Source organism: Mya arenaria, chromosome 13 (genome assembly GCF_026914265.1).
Source record: "Mya arenaria isolate MELC-2E11 chromosome 13, ASM2691426v1".
NCBI classification, from domain to species: domain Eukaryota; kingdom Metazoa; phylum Mollusca; class Bivalvia; order Myida; family Myidae; genus Mya; species Mya arenaria.
Window position 1 is genome coordinate 3633863 of NC_069134.1, and position 21318 is coordinate 3655180.

Sequence of the window (21318 nt, forward strand, 5' to 3'; positions counted from 1 at the left end):
GCAAAAGTTGGTAACTTACTATTTAATCTTAGCATAATCTTACGCAAACTAAGCTAATAAGACTATCCACACCTTTGAAGGATTTAGACATAAAAAACTCTGACAGAATGTTATATGTTTAATATTTAAGATAAATACATTATGCCTGATTATGAAATAATCTTACCGCTACAGACTACACTCCGAACACAAGTTTAAACATAACAACATGTATCTTTTATACAATTATGACATTAATCTTTTTAACTTTAACAAGGTTATGCATAATCGACCCATTGGCAGGCAGTTGTATAATATGACAGGAGGGATGAAGACCACACATTCTTATTTGAATAGGTACCTGGTATGCAATAACTAAAACTAGACATTAATAAGATAAAATACCTGCAATGTAATGGTAGGATTACCAATACCATTTAAGTTTTGTTTTAAATTAATTCAAGAAAATATATTATTAAGCACATACAAAACATGTAACTGATAAAAATTAGGGCAAATGGCCTTTTATTAATTTATTATAAAATATGTTATAATTCTGACACTGTGAATGTCCTCAGGGACGGGCAATATAAAAATATTCATGTAGCTATGATTTATACACATAATTAATAAATACAAAAGCAAAGCTTCACAGACACACTAAATGCCAACACAAAAGAACCTCAATAAAATTCTGTCATATAAATATACAATCTATAACATTCTGCTGCAGAAACAGGTGAAATATGCTTCAACTCTTCTCGATTTGTTTATGTAAAAACACACTGTTCTACTACAGTTCTACTACATGAAGCAAACATTTGAGGCCACACAGACTTGACAAGATCGCCAGCTCTAGTCTGTTGATTATCTGTTTTCAGTAAAAAAAAAGGCCCATAACATTTAAAAAACATTTTAAAGCGTTAAAAACCAATGCCATCTTACCCTCAAGGTGACTTTAGTTCTTGTATGAAAATCCCAAATACAAGGCATTTGGTGTAAACTTCTTGTGTTTTAAAGACACTTGGAAATTATGTACACATATAACATGCTTCTTCCTTGAAAAGTTTTAAATATTTGTTCAGATGACATCTTTAACATTTACAAACACTGGTAATTTAGATTTATTTGTTTGTGCTATAATACAATAAATATTTGCAAATATGCAATGACAACAAAGGTTTTGACAATAACATGACTTTTTTCCTTGAAAACAGAACTTATGAGCTGTAACAAGAGACATCTTCATAAGATTCACTATTTTGTACATGTATATAAAATGGCAGTACAAGTTGATGTTTCTAAAAGATAAATAACAAAACAGGATTGAATGCTCCACTGTTACAGTAACACATATAATCGATAAACGCTCTCGAAATAAATGGTGTAATTGGAAATAAATAGAATGACTTTGAAAGACAAATCTTTTGACAATATTTCACATACAACCACAACCAATCTGGACAAATTATCCTTATCACAGTAATATATCAACAAAAGCCAAAATGTAATGGAGTTATATTTGTTCTGTACAATTGCATGAGCTTAAACTTCAGATATTGGTTTAAACCAGTAAATACATGTCAACAGTGTGAATAAATATAAAGTGAAGAACTATGAATATGCATGTATATTAGGAACTAATGATTCTTAAAAATAATGATCATAACAAAAAGTGGTAACTAAGATGCCTATTTAAAAATGATATTTAACAAACTTACATTAACCAAAATATTACAGGACTTTGAAGCATAGACTGTGTAAAGACTTTTAAGTGAGCATAAATGGATCCCACTGCTTAATCACTAATGTGATGTTGCTGTGTCAGCAGTAGAACTCGGCTTGGCTTGGTCAAGGCAACCTGTACATTCAGCACTCTGTTATTCATGTATACTGGAAGTCAAGTGTTGCTGTTCAGTCCATGTGGAGTGTTTTTTAATGTCAGCATTAACATCATTTTGAGAGTTCTCTGCATTGTATTCTTCAATGGCAATGTCTTCACATTTTTCACTGTTGCCAACATGTTGCTGATCTTCAGTTGTGTTGTCAATATCTGCCACTATTTTATTTTTATTTTCATTGATGTTATCAGAGACGTCCTTAACATTATTATCTCTTTGTTTCCCAGGACAAATATTCTTTGAATTTTGTTCACAACTTTTTGGTGTACAGACAGGGGAGCCCTCCATGGGATCATATGATGAGGTAAGACTGTAAATAGGTGTGCTCGGAACATAGTGAGGTCTCCTTCCAGTCCCATGCGAGTTGTCTGATGATTCACCTGAACTTCTAGGCAGGGAATTACCATCACTTTTGTCATATGAGGATGTCTCTTTATCATAAATTGGAGTGCATGGTGCATAATGGGGTGTTTCTTGATTAAAGTACTGACTGTATGATCTTGTGTAAAGGTCATTAGTAACTGGAAATAAGCTCCCTACATTTATCACAGGTACATCTGTTTTATAATCAACATTTCCTGTAGCATTCACTTCCTGATTGCTATTTTCCTGTACATTGCTGTCAGAACAAAAGGATTTTTCTTCAAAATTATCTTCATAGAGACTTTTATCAATGTTAGCATCCTCAATAGTGGCATCTGAGTCCCCATCAACATCAATATGTTCAACAGTTTCACCATCAGATTCATCAGCTATTTCAAAGGTTTTGTGGCTTTCAACAACAGAGCATTCAATAATGTCATCTTTGTCACTGTCAACATCACTCTCACCATTGTCTACTACCACATCAACATCACTGTCCGAGTCCACTGTCTCTTCAACATCTGTGATATCTTCAACATCAACAACATCAGCTGAATCTTGGGATTCAGGCTCGCGGAGAAAGGCATGATCACAGGTTATGAATGATCCTTCACCTACAACATATCTATCCCTGTCTGATTGACAAGGTGTAGACGGGGACACCATTAGATGTGCTCCTTGACTAGAAAGGAAATTTTCCGCATTTCTTTGTATATCATCTGTCCTGCTGCCATGTTCAAGACCAATGATGACAGGCTCGGTTATATCTTCCACACATACTTTTTGAGTGTCACTTGAGGTAGATGGAGCACTAACTTCATTAACAACATCTATATCAGAGTCATCAGATACTGTCTCAACATCTATAAATTGATGATCTAAATTCTGGTGTACTAAATTTATAAGAGGTTTTCCTTGATCTCTTTCTGTGCTTGTAGGAGAATCGTAAGCATTTACATTATGAGGCTTCTGTTTCCTCATGTGTTTTTGAGATCCATTACTGGCGGAATTTTTCCAAGGAAACTGGCATGGTCGGCCAACAAGGCTTGAGAAGGAGGGTAATGTTGACTCATTATCAATGTCTGTACATGAGCTGATATCACTGGACTGAATTTTGTCTTCAGTAGAATTTCCTTCTGCTAAACTGTTTGTCATCTGCACAGACAAAATGTTTGAAGTATTTGCTGTTTTACTGGACTTTTTATGACCAAACGGATGCTTCTTGAACTTCTTAAGGTTGAAGACATCATTAGGGTTGACCAGTTTATTTGGATCAGTGTTAAGGGTGACTGGTGAATGGTTGACGTCTGGTTTGTCGTTGAACAGGGAGCCAATGTAGTCATTGGTGGAGATAGTCCTGTTGATGGATTCTATCTCCTGGTCAAGGACAGCTGCCTGGGTGGCTGTGATATCATTAAATGCTACGTCCGGCACATTCAGAGTGCTATCCTCTTCCTCTTCAGGTACCAGTTTACTGGTTCTCCGTTTGCGGTGTATGCCTTTCTTTCCCTCAATTGAATCTTCTGGCATTGCTTCCGTGTCAGAATTGCTGTCAGCATCAGAATCACTTGTAAAACAAGGTGAGTGAACACTGTCATCCATACTTTTACTTTCTTCAGTGGCATTTACTGCTCTAGGGCTTTTAAAAGACTCTTCCGTGGTAGACGTATTGCTGCTTTGTTCCTGTTTATCCTTCTTATGTTTTTTCTTTTTTGATTTGTGTTTATGTTTCAAGCTTTGTAAATGGTCTTTCTCCTTTTTGTGTTTCTTGTGTTTTCCACTTTCTTTTTGTTTGTGCTTCTTTTTAGATTTTGAGCTCTTCTTTCTGTATTCAACAATTTCAATACTTGACCGACCTGTTTTTACTTTATGCTTCCTTGAAGTGATTGAAAAGAAGCTTGAATCAGTTTCCTCATCTGAGTCTGATTTGGATGAAGGTTGTCTCTGAGGCTTATAACTGTGACCATGTGATTCATCTCTCCAAAACATACTGTCTGTGGGGGTATATGTGGGATGGGACTTCAATCTTACTTTAATTGGCAATCTAGCAGACCTTGGAACATCCTGGTCAGGGGAGGAAGACTGTGATTCTTGTGAAAAGCTTCCTATTCTAAGTCTTATATTTGGCGATGTTCTGACAGGCGAGCGTGATCTTGATCTTGAGGCACTTCTCATTGTCACCCTTAGAACTGGTGACCCTGCCTGGCTTGCACTTTCTGTTCCAGCGTGAGAATGCTTCCTCTTTTTATGCTTTTTAGGCCTTGATCTTTGTGGCTCATGTCGCTTCTCTTTATTAGTGTCTTGACCTTTGAGATCATCACTTCTGGTGTCCTCTCTGTTCTTTCGATGTTTTCTCTTCTTCTCCCTCTTCATTTCGTCATCCCCAGGGTATGAGGTGCCAGTGATCATCACATCTGAGTCAGAGTCGGCTCCGGACGACAGTCTGATTGGACTCCTCTCATTCCAGGGCTTTTCCACATCAACGATTTCCACATCGCTGCTGTCTGAGTTCGTATGGTTGATTTCCCTTGGGCTGCTAATGGGTCTACTGGTACAAATCGCCCGTACTCTGTCATTCACCATGCCATACACATTGGGAAAACTAGGAAAACCACTGATGTACTGGCAAGGTGGGAATGCTGGACAAGAAGTGGTGAACAAGCTGACTGGCTGCATGTGGGCTGGTGGTGGGCTGGGAGGCCGATATGTAGGAGAATCCCATCCAGATGCAGATGGTGGAGCAAACAGATCAGACCTGTAAATAACATATGAATCTTTTACTAATTTCTAAAATTAATCATAACCCAACTTTTTTTTAAATGAAAGTGTAACTAATCAACTAGAATACAAGTTCTGTATCATGTAGCATGTAAGAGGGATTCTAAAAGCTGATAAATGTCAATCAAGAAAAACAGCCCGTTTGAGTGTGAGGAGGTCATGCCCAAAGCAGGGTAAAGTGGCCTAGACCTATTTTGAAATTGATTCCGAAGTCATTTGTATTTATTTCAAGGTACTACAGAAACTTGTACCAGAAATGATGAAATCCACTATTTTTTAACATCTTGCTATTTATGATTTCACCTTGAGATCAGTCATATATAATAATGATAATAAATATTTCTTCTTATATTTTCTTGAGCACAACTTTTCAACTCTCAGCTTGTGGTATTAATACACTGCTGTCATTTTGATTGTTTTCTACTCAAAATACATATAACATTGTTGAGAGACATTCCCTGCCTTAAACATAAATGCACCTTTTTCCTGTTCATTTACCAATTCAGAGAAAAAAGATACAGCTTACAGTGCTACATAACTTGTGTTTTAACAAATGAAATGATTCTTGCTATCTTTTAATCTACTGAAAATTCATCCCAGGTATATGTAAAATTTTACATTTAATATGTGAGTCTTAATTTACGCTGACAATAAGGAAGATATTGGTTTTGTGTATTGCAAAACAGGCACCTGTGTGAATATTTTCAACGGAAATCATATTAGAATGGTTTTGTAATATAACAATGTTTTTTCAAGATTTACGGTCATTCATGTTAAGGAACATTACACAAAATGACTAGCACTGGATTACTTTAAAGTGAAAGATGTAGGTAAATGTAAGACAGATGGTCATTCTGATTAGTATAAAAATGGTTTGCATCAAATATGTTATGTAGAGTGTAAATTTAGGATTTGATTCATACTTTTGATTCATTTAATTCAGTACCAAGTAATGACCTAATTTTGCAAATCCATAAGTCACTTCTCAAGAAATTTGCACGCAATTGTTTCAATTGTTTCAAGTATTTAAGAAGCTTTGTTGACATGCTACAGCTGTTTACCAGTGCATGTAATTGAAAATACTGCAACAAAGTACCTTTGGTTTCGCACATTTTGGTTGTGAAATAACAACTTTGTTATGCAAAATCTTCTGAAAGTTAACATTGATTTTCTAGATTTAAAGTTGTTTTTTAATTTTACATAATACAGTGTTGTCTGTTTGTTTTAATTGTTTTAAGTAAAAGATATAAAATATTTCTCATGATTTAAGGAGAGCAATCTGTTATCAACATTTGATATCTGTGGAAAAGAACAGAGGAACGGTTAGTCATGATATACTTCATGAAAGGAATAAAGTACATGGAAATATATACATTCATTAAAGTAACTGAATACATCTGTTTAAGAAGTTTCTTTTTATCATATTTGTATAAATTCATCATGGCCCCATTGTTACAATTAATTTTGAATTGAAATACATAAAATCCTTGTTCTTCTACAAGTGTATTTCACTTTTCCAAAGCCCCCTTCTTCTCCATCAATATTTTCACATGTTAATTGTTTATGTACAAATAAATAGAATCTTCAGTTCATTGTGAGTTGAATGAGAGATGTACAATTAAGTGACATTACAGTCCATGAACCACTTATGATACTTTCTAAATGAAATGTTTACAAGATCACTTGTTTATAATTGTAAAAACATCAATTAGTTTGTAAATATTTTTATTATACTCGATGAAAACAGGCCCCAACCCGAAACTTCTTTAGCTTAACAGGGTTAAGTAGCTTATTTCAATGAGGCAAAATATAAGCTTAAGTTTGATTTTGTTGAATGAATTATTATTTTTTTTTGTGATTATCATAAAAATAACTCCTATTTAACAACTATAACCTCTTGAAGAAGTAAATATTATGCAAATTATATCAAAACTATTGAGCTTAGCAGTTTTCACTTTTTAAGATCAACTGAGTTACGGCAGATGTGCCTAAAATAAGGCTTCTTTATGGCTATGTACATGTACATATGTTTTTGTGAAAAGTGTATCATAAATTGAGCAAAATTTTGAAAATGAAAAATAAATTTTGATAGGCCATAACTTTTAAGCTCACCTGTGACCAGTAGCAGCTGTAGACAGATCCTCCTGAGGGTATGAGCGCACAATAGGTGGAAAAGTCCCAAGGAAGTTTGATAATCCCATGGGGAGGGTGAAGTCGGGCGTTAGGGAGCTGGGGCCAGGGCGGCTAGGGGGAGGGGGCGATGAGATCACCATCACATCACTGTCATTGCCATCATCCTCTCCTGCTGGGGAAGAAAACCAGCATACTTTTTAGTATAAATCAAAAGCAAATGTGTTTACTTTTTTTAAAAACATCCTTTCTCAAAGAATGTGTAGATATAAATATTTTGTAAACATTTCAAATAATAATAATTCAAAAGCATAAAATATATTTGATTAATTGTTCAAAAACAGTTAGTTTTACTAAATTACATTTTTGCAGTAGAATTTCTTTTCGATTTAATCTTGAACCAAGTTTTTAATAAACATATTCTAGGAGAGAGAATGGGATTTTAAAAAGAGTAAAAGCATATCTATGTCTTTCAATAACTTTTGATGCTATGTTCTAAGACAAGTTAAGATTGATATTCAAAGATTTCAAAGGTCTGACTTAAGTATTTTTGTGCAATTGGAACTGTCCAAAATTGTTGTCTCCGCCAAACATGAGACCATGTTTTTAAATTTATTGATTGTTCTACACAGTATTAAATTTATTGATTGTTCTACACAGTATTAAATTTATTGATTGTTCTACACAGTAGGTAATTTATTGATTGTTCTACACAGTAGGTAATTTATTGATTGTTCTACACAGTAGGTAATTTATTGATTGTTCTACACAGTAGGTAATTTATTGATTGTTCTACACAGTAGGTAACTTAATGATTGATCGCATTTAAATTTGTATGACTAGGCAAATGTAAATAAATGTAAATGCAACTTAGAAGTGTTTCATACTGCTTTATTTTTAAGCATAATATATTTAAGTTATCTCAATAATCAATATGATTATATCAAGATCATAATTGAAAGGGCGTGTATGTTCAATTAGACTTACTCACAATGCCTAGCTATCAATTAACACTTTGCTTTTTTAACCGAGAAAGCCTAGCCTGAAATTGCATGTCACATATAATGTTCTACAAAAAAAACGTTATACACAAACAAGATAAGTATATGCACTTTAAAGGAAGAACAGAAAGCCTTGGACTGGTTTAAAGGATCTTAGTCATAACTTTAAATACATCACAGTCCCTGATTAACAAATGGCAACAAGGCTATTTTTATTCATTTCCCTCTACTTTCTTTTCAACACAATAATGTCTTGTGTTTAATTCACACGTTCAAATGTATTGCAAAATCATTGAAATTTTAACTGATGACTCTTTTTTTGTGAACCTAGAGCCTGATGTATAAGCATCTTGGAAAATCTATCTTTAAGAATGTTTTATTTCAGTATACTGATTCAAGTTATTATAACTAAGGAATTTTAGCCAAGAAGACATCATTAATAAGAATCCTGACAATAAAAAAAGAACAAAATATTGATTATTATCAATATATTGGTTTCAAACTGACATAAATTTTCCAGGTTTTAATTTCAATAGATCAATAAACATGTTGGTAGATAGAATTTCTTACTCAGTTGATGGTCAGTGTCAGAGCTTGAGTCGATATTGGGTTCATTGCTGGCTTCATACGAGGTGTTTCGGTCATATGCTGCCATGTGGTAAGGTGACCGTGCAAAGGCCAGGAACTCGCGCATGAAATGCCTGGTGTGGCGGCCGATGTATGGTAACAGGTGCTGGTAAAACTCCTCACTGTCAATGGCGTGCCGCGTGATTACACCCATGATCATGTCCAACACAAATGCCACTTGAGATCCATGTCCCTGTACAATAATATAAATTCAGTTAGGCTTTCTGTATGTGCAAAGTGCATTAGACTACATAACAAGAGATTTTTGTCAAACATTATGCCCCCCCCCCCCCCCCCCCCTCCCCTGAGCGCCATGTTGTCAGGATTTTTTGGCCAGTTGAATGAAATATGCATGGACGGAAATGACAGCTGACTTGTCATTGACATTGGATACCTTTGAGGCAGTTTTAAGATTATGACCATTCAAAGTGTGAGGATATTAGGTACAGTTTTGAATCATGTTCAGATGATGACTGATATTTGCAAATCAAAATGTATCCTCTTGGCAGGGGGGAATAAGTAAATATGACGAAATTGTAATGATGAATATGAGTTATAACCATGACCTTTGACCTCAAAATCCATAGGAGTCATCAACTGGTCACCCAAAACCTAAATGTCAAGTTTTAGGGTCATGGGAGCAGGCATTGTCAAGTCACACAGACAACCTTTTTTGCGTTCAAGGTCACTGTGACCTTTGACCCAATGACCCCTTAAATCAAAAGGGGTCATCTACAGGTCAGGCCCAACACCCAAGTCAAGTTTGAGGGCTATGGGTGCAGGCATTGTTGAGTTATCACTCAAAGAACATTTTCGCATTCAAAGTCACTGCGAGCTTGACCTTTGGCCCGATGTACCCAAAAATCAATAGGAGTCATCTACTGTTCAGGCCCAACCTTTAAGTCAAGTTTGAGGGCCATGGGTGCAGGCATTGATGAGTTATAACTCGGACAACCCTTTTATCATTCAAGGTCACTGTAACCTTGACCTTTGACCCGATGACCTCTTAAATCAATAAGGGTCATCTACTGGTCAGGCCCAGCCTCCATGTCAAGTTTGATGATCATTGGTCTTAGCATTGTTGAGCGATCACTCGGACAAGCTTTAAAATCCTTTTACCATTAAAGGTCACTGTGAACAAAACCTTTGACCCGATGACCCCTAAAATCAATAGGGGTCATCTACTGGTCATGCCCAACCTTAGTGTCAAGTTTTGTGACCATACATCCAGGAATTGTTAAGATATCACTCAGACAAGCTTTGGACTACCGACGGACCGACCGACCTACCCACTGACATGTGCAAAACAATATATCGCTCTTCTTCGAAGGGGGGCATAATAAAGATAACCTGACTCATATGTTATTAATCATTCACATCAATTAATACTTAATGAGTATTTCTATGCACTTGTCAGACAAGACCTAAGTCAAACCTCTAACCTGAAGCAGAGCATTGAGTTCTCTGTTGAGCCAGGGTACAAGCCTGTGGGTCTGGGCTGGGTTCTCCCTGAAGAAGGTGGCTGATGTTTCCCGCACTCTCCTCCGAGTCCTCATGCTGTCCTCCTTCAGCCTCAGTCGCTGCAGGTAGACACTGCGTCGGAACTCGCTGTTGGCAGGTTGGCGGAGGCGGCGGTAGTTTGGTATGGGCAAATGTCGAGATGGCCGCTGTAGAAGTCGACTCTCGATCTCCTGGTGGATGTTGGAGGCCAGGTCAGCATATCTATGGTCTGTCACAGTCGTCCTTATGGTGAGAACAAAACTAAATTAGTGAGGAGTTGATGAGTTATGATACAGTAAACAGTTAGTGAGATATGATATACTGAGCAGTTTATAAGTTATGATGCAGTAAATAGTAATAAGTTATGATGCATAGAATTCATAACAGTTAAACTGCTATGTGCAGTATTGATATAAGATTTTATTGCAAATGAATTCATCTATGATGTTTATAATAGTATTTAGTTGAACCACTCAAAAGCTTAATTTTCAAACAGGACTAATGAAAATGTTATTCATTTATATTTACATACCTGTACCTGAAGCGAGCACCCGGTGGGACAAGGTCCCACATATGGTGCAGGCTGGTCGGCAGTCTCTCCTCCGGCTTGGGAAGGTGGTACTCCTGAAAGTCATCATATGAGCGCACACTGTGGACAATACTGCTGAACTTCTGCTTGCATAGGGGACATTCTGCCTTCACCTTAGACCACTCCATAAGACAAACGAAACAAAACATGTGATAGCAGCTGTCTGTAAATGACTTATTTTCCAGTTTACTCAGGCATATAGCACAGTTGGGCTCTGGGGATGAGTTCGGAGACCTGGTTGAGTTTGTAGCCCCATCAGGATCAGAGCTGGACATGGCGGTGGGAACTTGAGAGCCACCTGCAGATGTGCTTGTACCATCCCCACCATCTGTTCCCTGGCCAGGATGGCTCAACTGTGTAGACTGGGTAGAATGGGGACCCATTCCTCCCACACTCTTTGATTTTCGTCTCGAAGGTTTAGAGAGAGCTACAGATTCCAAGGTCTCATTTCCAACTTCTGTCCTTTTCTTTGATGCCGACAGACTTGATTCTTCTTCATCAAGCTGAATTCTTTTCCGCCTTTTCTTTCGAGGGCTTTTCCTTTTATCATTATCCATTCCTGAAAAGTGAAAATAGTCATAACCTAAATGATACTAAATAGTATACATGTACATTGAGAGTCACAATTTAAACCAATCACATGGAAAGGAGAACCCAATTTTTTATACAAAGTTTTATGAATACTAGTATTCATCTAATTTTGATACAGTTTAACAATATTTGTTGTTATTCTGATTAGGTTTTCTCTCAGTAAATGGCACAAGTCAGCTATAAGTCTGCATTTTTTTTTTATTCCACTCAATAACATATATCTCAAAGAAGTTGGCGACCGATACAGAGACTGTCGGTGCAGGCATCTTCATGTTATCACTTAGGACAAGACTTTGGTCTTCAAGATCATTATGACCTTGAGCTTTGGACCTTATGACCCCAAAATCAATTGGGTTTGTCTTCTGGTCACATTCAACCTACATGTCAAGTTTGAGTACCACAGGTCTATGCTTTTTTTAGTTATCACTAGGATTAGTTTTTCGCATTCAAGGACACTGTGGCCTTGACCTGATGACAAAAAAATTGAATAGGGTCCATCTACTGGTCACATCCAAACTTAATGTCAAGTTTGAGGGCCATGGGTGCAAGCATTGTCAAGTTATCACTTAGGCAAGCTTTACACAATCAAAGTCGCTTTGACCTTTTACCTGATGATGTCAAAATCAATAGAGATCATCTGGTCAGACTCAGGCTCCATGTCAGGTTTGAGGACCAAAGGTATAGGCATATTGAGTTATCAGTCAGACAAGCTTTTCAGGTTCAAGGTCACAGTGACCTTAAACTTTGAAACCCAAATTAATACGGGTCATCTTCTGGTCAAGTGAAACCATCAAGTCAAGTTTTAGGACCATTGTCACTGTGACAAACTTTTCGTAATCAATATCACCATGACCTTGACCTTTCAGCCAATGACCTCAATATCAATAAATGTCATCAACTGGTCATTCCCCACCCCCAAGTCTAGGTCCAGGCAAGTTGTCAAGTTATTACACCTGGACAAGCTTTGGTCTACCGACATACCAACCCACCCAGATGTGCAAAGCAATATACCCCCTCTTCTTCGAAGGTGGGCATAATTACTTAGATTAACTGTAGATCCCTTGGAGCTCACTGGACCAGATATTGCCTGTGCAAGTCAATATATAACAGAAATAAAGATAATGTTAACCTGATATTGTAAAATGCACTCAGTGTGGGGCTCAAAGGGGTCACGGACACTACGGACCATGGACATTACGGACCAGACATTACGGACCAGATTTAGGGACACTACGGACCAGATTTAGGGACATTACGGACCATCTTCAGAAACTTACGGACCATAATTTATAATGTTTTTAAACATTTTTTTTTAATTTATTCACTCATTGGTCTTAAATTTGTTAATAAATACTTGAATATTAGTGCTCAGTATGAAAATTATCTTTAATGTAACTGAAAAATCCAGGAAATTCCAATGTTAAACATCAATGTATTTTTAATAAAATATTATAATAATTTGAATAATAATGAACGAAATATGTGTTTATCCTATACTAGTAATTGTAAAAAGCGGGGAATCCACGTGACCAAATGGTTGGTTTCAGTGCAAGATGGCGTCACCAAAACGCTCGACTCGAGCCGAAAATCAACGTTATATCTATAATTATGACAGTTTCTTGGAATTTAAACATAACCTATCATATGCCTACCTACCTAGTGTGTATTTACATATCCATATTTTCCTTGAAACTGTTACCGTTTTCGAGAACACTTCTGCAATGTTTCCAACATGTACACAATCCGACTGGAAGGTTACAGTTCCATTTATCATTTTGGCTCAGATTTAGTAGAAAATGAGATAAAAGTTCGGGAAAACCGCATAAAACACTTAAGTTTTGTTTAAATATAACAGGTACGGGTATTTGTGAACAAATATATCAATGATTTTAAAAGATATGAGAACGAAATGAAAATGATAGGTTGCAGCTCCGATTTTTACAAAGATAGGTTGCAGTAGCATATATAGGCTTCCGTCTTGACTGCGAATTCTTTGACTTATTTTTAGTTTCCAAACCAAAAGTATAACCTTTAACTTTTTTACTTACGTTTGAACAAGATCAACGAATTACACTCGACTGGTTTGTAATGTCAACATGCCATAACCTCATTTTCCGCTTAATCTGAGCCAAAATGATAAATGGCAATGTAACCTACCAGTCGGATTGTGTATTGAGCCGTGGGTTCAGTGAAAGTGCGCCGTTACAATGGGTTTTCACACTTTTATGATTGCCAATTAAAGGTTGTCAGTATAATGTTTGTTTCTTTTGTTATATACCGCAAATAATTGCGGGTACAATTATAACTAATAAACACTAATTAAGGCAACAGAAATTGCCAGTTTTAAACATCAGTTTGCAAGAATTGCAACAGACACACATCGTTTATTTTAATATATGCTCGATTTATTTTGGTAAATAAACTGTTTTGGAAAATATTTCTGCTCGATTTATTTTGGGAAATAAACTGTTTTGGAAAATATTTCTTCTGTTGCTTTTAACTGATTTAACTGCCGATCTTTCAAATTTCGTTCATTATTGTTCACATAATTGTTATAAATGCATAAGTTTTAACACCTTTTGGAATTTCACAAGATTTTATATTGAGATCTATTCGAACTTCACGGGATTTTTCAGTTTTATGGAAGATATAACGTCATACTGAGCACTCATATTCAAGTATTTATTAACAAATTATAAACTAATGAGTGATTAATTTAAAAAAAAAAATGCTTAAATCATGGTCCGTAAGATTCCGAAGATGGTCCGTAATGTCCCTAAATCTGGCCCGTAGTGTCCCTTAATCTGGTCCGTAATGTCTGGTCCGTAATGTCCATGGTCCGTAGTGTCCGTAATTCGCTCAAAGCCATGTCTACCACAACACTAGCTCAGTTTAAAAATGTCATAAACTCTCCATTTTGACGTTTTAATCTGCAGTAAAAAAAAAAAAGTAGGTAGGGTCGGGCAACCTGCACCTAATATATTTTTGCAAAGCTACGGCCAGGCTATTTATTCCCAATGTGTGAAGGGCTATATTGTCTGTGTCCATGGAAATGACTGTAACAGGGTATTTGGCAATTAACTGTAACTCAATCATCAGTCATCAAATATGAGTGAGGTCAAGTATAACAAATAATTTTTGTCAGTACTTGCAACCTGCAGACAGCTAATTAAAGTTTTATCTCATAAGTTGTCTTTAAGATCCACCAAGTTGTGTGTCCAGGCTAACCAGAAGCCTGGACGGCATTTTAGAATGACTAAAGAAAACAGCTGATCTGTTTAAAATTAGATACAATTTAAATATATATCATGTACATCTTATCTGAATAAATATTTACAATTACCTTTTGGAAATTATAACAATATTGACAGTTGTATCTCCTTCACACGACCAGGACATCTAAATTACAAAACGTATATGTTTACTCATCATTTTGTGGAAAAGGACGAATATTGTGACGGAAAATAGAACAATACGAATGTAATCTCAATGTGCATTGGATGAAATGTAAATACATTGGCCAATGGAATGAAGTTTAAGATTTTTAGGGACAAATCATTAATATTTGTTATGTACAAAAATATATAACGTTTATTTCACCAGTAACACATAGCCTCTTTATTGCTTTTATTTTTGGTAATATTTTTTTCTTGGTACAATCTTTTATATGAAGCAATATATAAAGGTCAATAATAAACCAAATAATTCCTCAGCTGCTCCCATTCAGGAAATCCAGTCCCATTTGACATTTCCATTTATCAACGTTTTTCTTTCTTCAATGCAATTAGAATTTTAAGATATCGTCAAGAAAGTTATGTTGAAATGCTTAACGACATTACTTAATAACAGTTTAGAGTCTAATGTCAGTGCTACTGCCTTTAGTTATGTTTATTCTGCAGACTATCAACACTTGAACAAATCCTGCAAACTAGTTACGTATACATGTAAAAAGTTGAAATGTTTTCCACATGTTCAATGGAATTAATCATTGAAGTTTGAATGATCACTGTTATCTGGGTATATTGTTGTTTTGCTAAAAATGTCTTCATTCTTGTTCATCGTCTTGACACCAAATTCTGAAGATGTACTAGTAACATGCGGAAAAAAGAAAACAGCCAAGGATGATGAGACTGAGTCCAAAGATGATCCAAAAGTCAAAGAAGAAACAGAAGAGAAAACAGAAAATGGAAATGAGGATGCTGCTGGTGAAAATGAACAAAAACTTGATGGAGATGTAAACGGAAATGAACAGAAGGATGGTAAATAAAGTGCTGAGGATGCACTGTTAAATAATATTATTTATCTTTTTTTTTAAGTTTCATGATTTAATTTGATTTTCCTTGATTTACATATGGTACAGTATCATTCAAGATACAAACACCTTTGTTTCACGTCAGATGTACATAAATTTAAACACTAGCTTGCAGAGCTATTTTTAAAAAAAATGCAAATCAAAGAACATAAAGAACCACGAAGATAATTAATTAATGCATTCAAATAAGATTAAAGTTAAACAGTATTAGCAAACTAGTTAAGACTTAGAATAGTGTCAAATTAAATGATTGTAAATATATAAATTCTAAACAGATAGAACATTGTAAACATATGAATCCAAAATGCAAAACATATTGATACAAAAGCAGATTTGAAAAGAATTAAATACAAATGCAGCACAAAGCACATGCTATTTTAGGAAGAAAAAAATGTTGGATGTTGAGCATTCAAAAAGCTACATGTACATAAATAGAGTTTAGAGGCAAAGGGTTTAGTACTTCTAAGAATATTCTATAACTTAGACATTTACACATACAAGTATTCAACACTACCAAAACAAAACAACATTAAATTAAGAGTGGTCTAAAAAAAATAATGAATTGAGAATGAAGATACATATTGCTCATTGTATTAATTTAACAAGAAATACAACTGATATAATGATAACAGATTACATAAAAGAGGTAAAGATTATAGCAGCAATGTAAAGCACTAGTTAGTATCTTAAACAACGAAGAACAGTGTTGTTTAAAATGGCACATGGAACACTTGAATTTTAGTCCTGACCCGGTGTTTTTAAGTCTTTTGAATTCTTTAATTTTGTCTACTTGTTCAGTCTAAATATATTGGAAGGTTGTTCCACACCTGGGCAGCCTCAAACAAAATGAGTTCTTGCCATATGTGGAAATTCTTACCCTAGGAATGTCACCTGTGTTTACAAAGCTGAAACTTTATGTAGGTGTTTTATTAAATTAAACAAGATCATGTAAATATTCTGATGAAATACCATGTAAGCACTTTCAATAGCAATTGTTTTAATCCTTCCTGTTTGATGGGTTGACAAATTACAGCGATTCAATAGACCTTCCTAAGATTTGTTAAATCATTCGAAGGGCCCTTAATTGCAGTTTTCCTAATTTTCAGAGTTTTTCTTACCATAAAAATGCCCAATGATAGGTCATAGGACAATAGTTAAAATTTAATAAAATAAAATAAAAATAAGAAGTCTTTCCAAAGAGAAATGCTGAGAAGACTGTTCAGTTGAGTTCCCTCCTTTTTGCAAAGTTGTGATATTTGTGTGTCAAATTTTAACATGTAATCTAGTTCCACTCCTAGAAGTTTGACGTGTTCATCACATTGTATTGTGTTGCTAGATATAAGGGCATGAGATTTACATGATGTAAGCTACCTTCTATCCAGTGGCTTTAGCTTTATCACTAGTGATATAGCTAAAGCCTATTTAAGAAGGTAGCTATAATCATGTAAATCTCATGCCCTTATAGAATGTGTCCTATCACCCGGTTCTTCAGCCAACAAAAAAATTATTATATAATGTGTTGAGGTTACATTATACTATTAAGTTGTGCCGGAGGCCCCGTATTTATTACTGCCCGACACATTTCGACTGCTGATCAGGAGAAATGTGAAAGATATACTTACCGGCAGGTGTAAGGGGTAGGATGGTGGGAAGCCGTGCTTTTTTTTTTCCTAAAAAGGGAAACGGAAAAAAAGATGTTTAAGGCTATGAATAGATTTATTCAGATCTTATAAAACGTCCAGATTTAAAACAGTTTTAATTCAGCTCAGGTGCAGATGGCATCTTGGCGAGGATCCTCATCGTTACGCTCTCTAGTCATTTGATGTGGTCCATGACTGTGTGAATTCCTGTGTTTCCAGGTTTGGATTCGTCAATGAATTCTTCATCAGTGTAGTGACATTCTGCTCCAAGGATGAGTGCAGTCTTACTCCAATCCTTTGCAGGTTGTCCAGTGGCAGAAGAGAGAAGCATTCTTTTTGGATCTTCTATCATCTTCCTGACTCCAATTTCCAGATCATTACCATTCTGTCCGACAAAGAACCTGATGAGATCAAACATGTTCTGCTTGGCTCCATCTGTGTTGGTAGCATCTATCCAGCTATAATGTGGATGAGGTTTCGTCGTATACTTGTACGAGAATGAAGGCCTAAAATCCCTTGCTCTGACAGTTTTTCTTTTGTAGAGCCTGTTCAGATCTCCTGTCGGATAAGTGGAAGCAGCCTTTGAGAATTGATCATTGCTGTCAAAGATGTACATACAATCAATACTGTTGTACTCCTTGGTCGGTCTTCATGTTCAGGGGAACTCTTGCTCTTTGGTTCATCCAAGAGTAGGCAATGGTATCCTTTTTGTTGAAATTACTCATTTCACAGGTAACATCCAGAATCTGATATCTTTCGTAGGCATCCATTTCGTATATATTACCAATTGTCCAAAGTCCGTCGCTTGTGTATCTCTCAACAGGAACGGATGGATCACGTAACATTTTGTATCCGGATGACTTCTCACAAGTACCTGGTGATGGTAGGCCACTCTATTAAAGTTAATAGTAAGGACCTTAACTGCATCTGAATTGAACCTCTGGTGTATTGCCACTAGATCTGACTTCCTGTACGGGGCTAGTCGTCTCCAGTATGATAGTTGAATGATCCAACTCCTCGTCTGACATCTCCTGATGTTTCTTTGTGTTCCTTTTTTAATACCAATTGACATAGCTTGAAATTTATCTGAGTTTGCTTGCATTTGATTTAAAGAGAACCAGTAAAGGAGTTGATTGCTTTCTGATTCTAGTGTTGACTTTACAACATCTTTGTTTTGGTGCCAGTAAGAAATTGTGTTTTCATCGCTCATCAGCATAATTGCTGGTAAAAAGAAATATATCGGTATGGAAATGTTGAAGATCAGAGGCCCTAGTATGGACTCCTGAGGGACACCCTTGAGAATGTGTTGCCATGTGATTGTGTGGTCGCCTAATTTGACTCTTTGTTTTCTTTCTGGGATATTTCAGTAGTTTTCAGTAGACCACATGATATCTCTGTGAGACCATAATACTGGAGTTTGTGAATGATGAGGTTGTGTTAAACACCTACATACTTATGGTTATCAAGGTAACTTCCAGTCCTCCACAAGCCTTAAAAGTGTAGTGAGACATCCAAACATCGACATAAAAGCAGCAAGGTATGGGTTGAAAATGTCCAAGCGTGTAACCAAGTGATCATGTACGATTTTTTTTTTATAGAGTTGGTAGAATACTGACTGGTCTATAATACGTTTTAATAAAAGGGTCATACTTCTTGTATAAAGGTGTCACTTGTGAAAGTTTGAGGTTTTCCCTGGAATTGACAAAGTTTTGTCGTAGTGTTTGCCATGTTGAGCAATGGGTGTAGCTAGTGATTATTTCCCTGCTATAAAAACTTCAGGTGGTATTCAGTCGACCCCATTACCGTAGCCTTTTTTTTATTGAGATTGTGGATAATATTTTGGACAGTGTTTTCATTGACAGGTTGAAACTCAAATTTGGAGATACTTTTGCAATTGGCTTGTAAACTTTGATGCTTATCGTTAACCTCAAAATTACTGTCAATACCAACACTTTGAGCTATGCTTATATAAAATGAGATTAGATTGTTGGCTACTTGTGTTCGGATTCTCATTCAGAGAAGCATTGAAGTTTTATAATATTGCAATAAAATGTATATTTTCATTACAAACATATAAAGTTATGTATATACAATTCATGCAATGTACATTTATATAAATGCCAATTTAATGTTTTTTCATTGAAGTTTATTGATATATGGTTTAGTTTTGTACAGTTGATTTATGTCAAACAATCTTGGACTAAAAATTCACTATTAAAGACTTGAAATATGGTTTATCGTGAAAAATTGAAGAACACACACATGTCTTCATAAAAAAAAATTCAACATTAAAACATATTGTTGCATTCATTGGGATGGATGTACATAGACAAAGCTTTGATTACATGGTTACTATGTGAAGTCTGAGCTGAATTTGTGAAGTATGACAAGTTAATAGTTAATATGCTTCTACTGCAGTTATTGTGTAAATATTCATATTTTATTATTTTCATATAATCTGTTTTTATTTGTTTTGTGTGAAATAGACAAACTGTGTAAACTCTGCTTAACTTGAAACACATATATGTTCATTTATCCATTAATCTAATGTTTCAAGTGAAAAACTGCTCCAATTTAACCCAATGTGTTGATTAACTTGACGGTGAAAAATAAAATGTCAGATACAATTATCCAGATTTTCAACCTATGGAGAAAACACTCATCCAAAGAAACACAACATTCCTTCAAGCAGTTATAAAGACTTTGTGATGTTGTGGTACGGTGTGAGCAGCTTGGAATTTAATAAAGCCTACATTTTTTTTTTAATGTTACAGTACTAAGCCTTAAATTTGAATATTATTCAATTTGTTATTGGTGTACATGTTATTTGTTGTTGCTGTTTTCACAATATGAAACACTATTTTCAGGAGACGGTAAAACTGACGATAAAATTGATAATAGTTTGAAAGAAAATGAAGTGATTGAAACTGGGTCAGTTGGTTCAGAGGTGATTGATGAAGGGACAAATGTAGACCTCGCAGAGGTCAAAGTTCGTGTAGATGATGGAGAAGATAACACTGAAAGCAGTAAAGAAGCCTCTGGTGATGAAAGTGAAGCAGACGAGAAACAAGTTGGCCGCTTCCTTGTGAAAGTGACTGAAGGTATGATTATGAGAGTTTGATGAATTGATAGTGCAATTCCTTCCTTGTAACAAAATCACAACAATGTTAAGAGCATAGGATTGCTAAAGTTTTCCATGAATTTTAAATATACATATATTTATAATATAATGTACTTCATATTATCTTAATGCTGTCTTTGTCATACCTTGTATTGTTTTTTTAATTCTTGATTTTCATTTTAAACAGAAGGCTTTCATACATCATCTGTCTGAACATTTTTGTTGTTGAATATTTCCAAATTTTTTTTATCCAGACAAGTCAGACAATGAAGAAGGAGGGAATGTTGGAGAGGAGGACACTACAAGGTCTACTTCCAGCATGACGAGATCTGTCAGCTCAAATAGGTCCCTCAGCCCACTTAAGGCGGTTGGTTCCAATCGGTCCATGGAAAAGATTGCAATGGAGACAAAGATCAGTACAGCCGAAGTTTCGGAGGAGACACCGACAGGGGAGAATACTTTGACTGAGGTGGAGTCTGGGGAGTTAACTCCACTTGTCATTTTAGAAATGCCACTTTATAAGGTAGACTATTTTTGTCATAAATTAATTTGTTATTCATTCTGAACAACTGCAGTTTAACACTGCAATTGCACTGTTCCAGTTCTGATTCATTTTGTAAAATTTATTACACCAATTCAGACACTACTTCAGTTTTCGGGAAGGAATGAGGAAGATGACAGTACACAGTTACAAACTGTTATTAAATCAGGTCTCAATTTTACAAAAATACAAATACACCAATCTTAATCTCAAATGTAGAATATGTTGATTGAAAAATAGAACTC

At 35.5% G+C, this 21318-nt stretch overlaps 2 protein-coding genes across 5 annotated transcripts in view; one reads left to right on the forward strand and one right to left on the reverse strand.

Annotated features, from left to right (window-relative positions):
* Positions 1-105: 105 nt before the first annotated feature.
* Positions 106-14930, reverse strand: LOC128214529 (E3 ubiquitin-protein ligase Topors-like). Of its 2 annotated transcripts, none has more exons than XM_052921037.1 (6): positions 14803-14930; positions 10812-11427; positions 10222-10522; positions 8723-8972; positions 7134-7323; positions 106-4998 (listed from the first exon to the last, which is right to left on the reverse strand). In XM_052921037.1, exons 2-6 carry the CDS (start codon positions 11423-11425, stop codon positions 1860-1862), a joined length of 4494 nt encoding a protein of 1497 aa, XP_052776997.1. In that variant the 5' UTR covers positions 11426-11427; positions 14803-14930; the 3' UTR covers positions 106-1859. The 2 variants fall into 2 exon arrangements, with proteins under 2 accessions (XP_052776997.1, XP_052776996.1); XM_052921036.1 differs by having other exon boundaries at positions 7134-7326.
* A 256-nt stretch (positions 14931-15186) lies between these two features.
* The window catches only part of LOC128214231 (uncharacterized), a 29611-nt gene continuing 23479 nt past the window's right edge, over positions 15187-21318 (forward strand). For all 3 annotated transcript variants that reach the window (XM_052920590.1, XM_052920591.1, XM_052920592.1), the window contains exons 1-3: positions 15187-15718; positions 20279-20512; positions 20787-21055. In XM_052920590.1, coding sequence (XP_052776550.1) covers positions 15499-15718; positions 20279-20512; positions 20787-21055 — 723 coding nt within the window. In that variant the 5' untranslated portion in view covers positions 15187-15498. The remainder of the gene's footprint in view (positions 15719-20278; positions 20513-20786; positions 21056-21318) is intronic.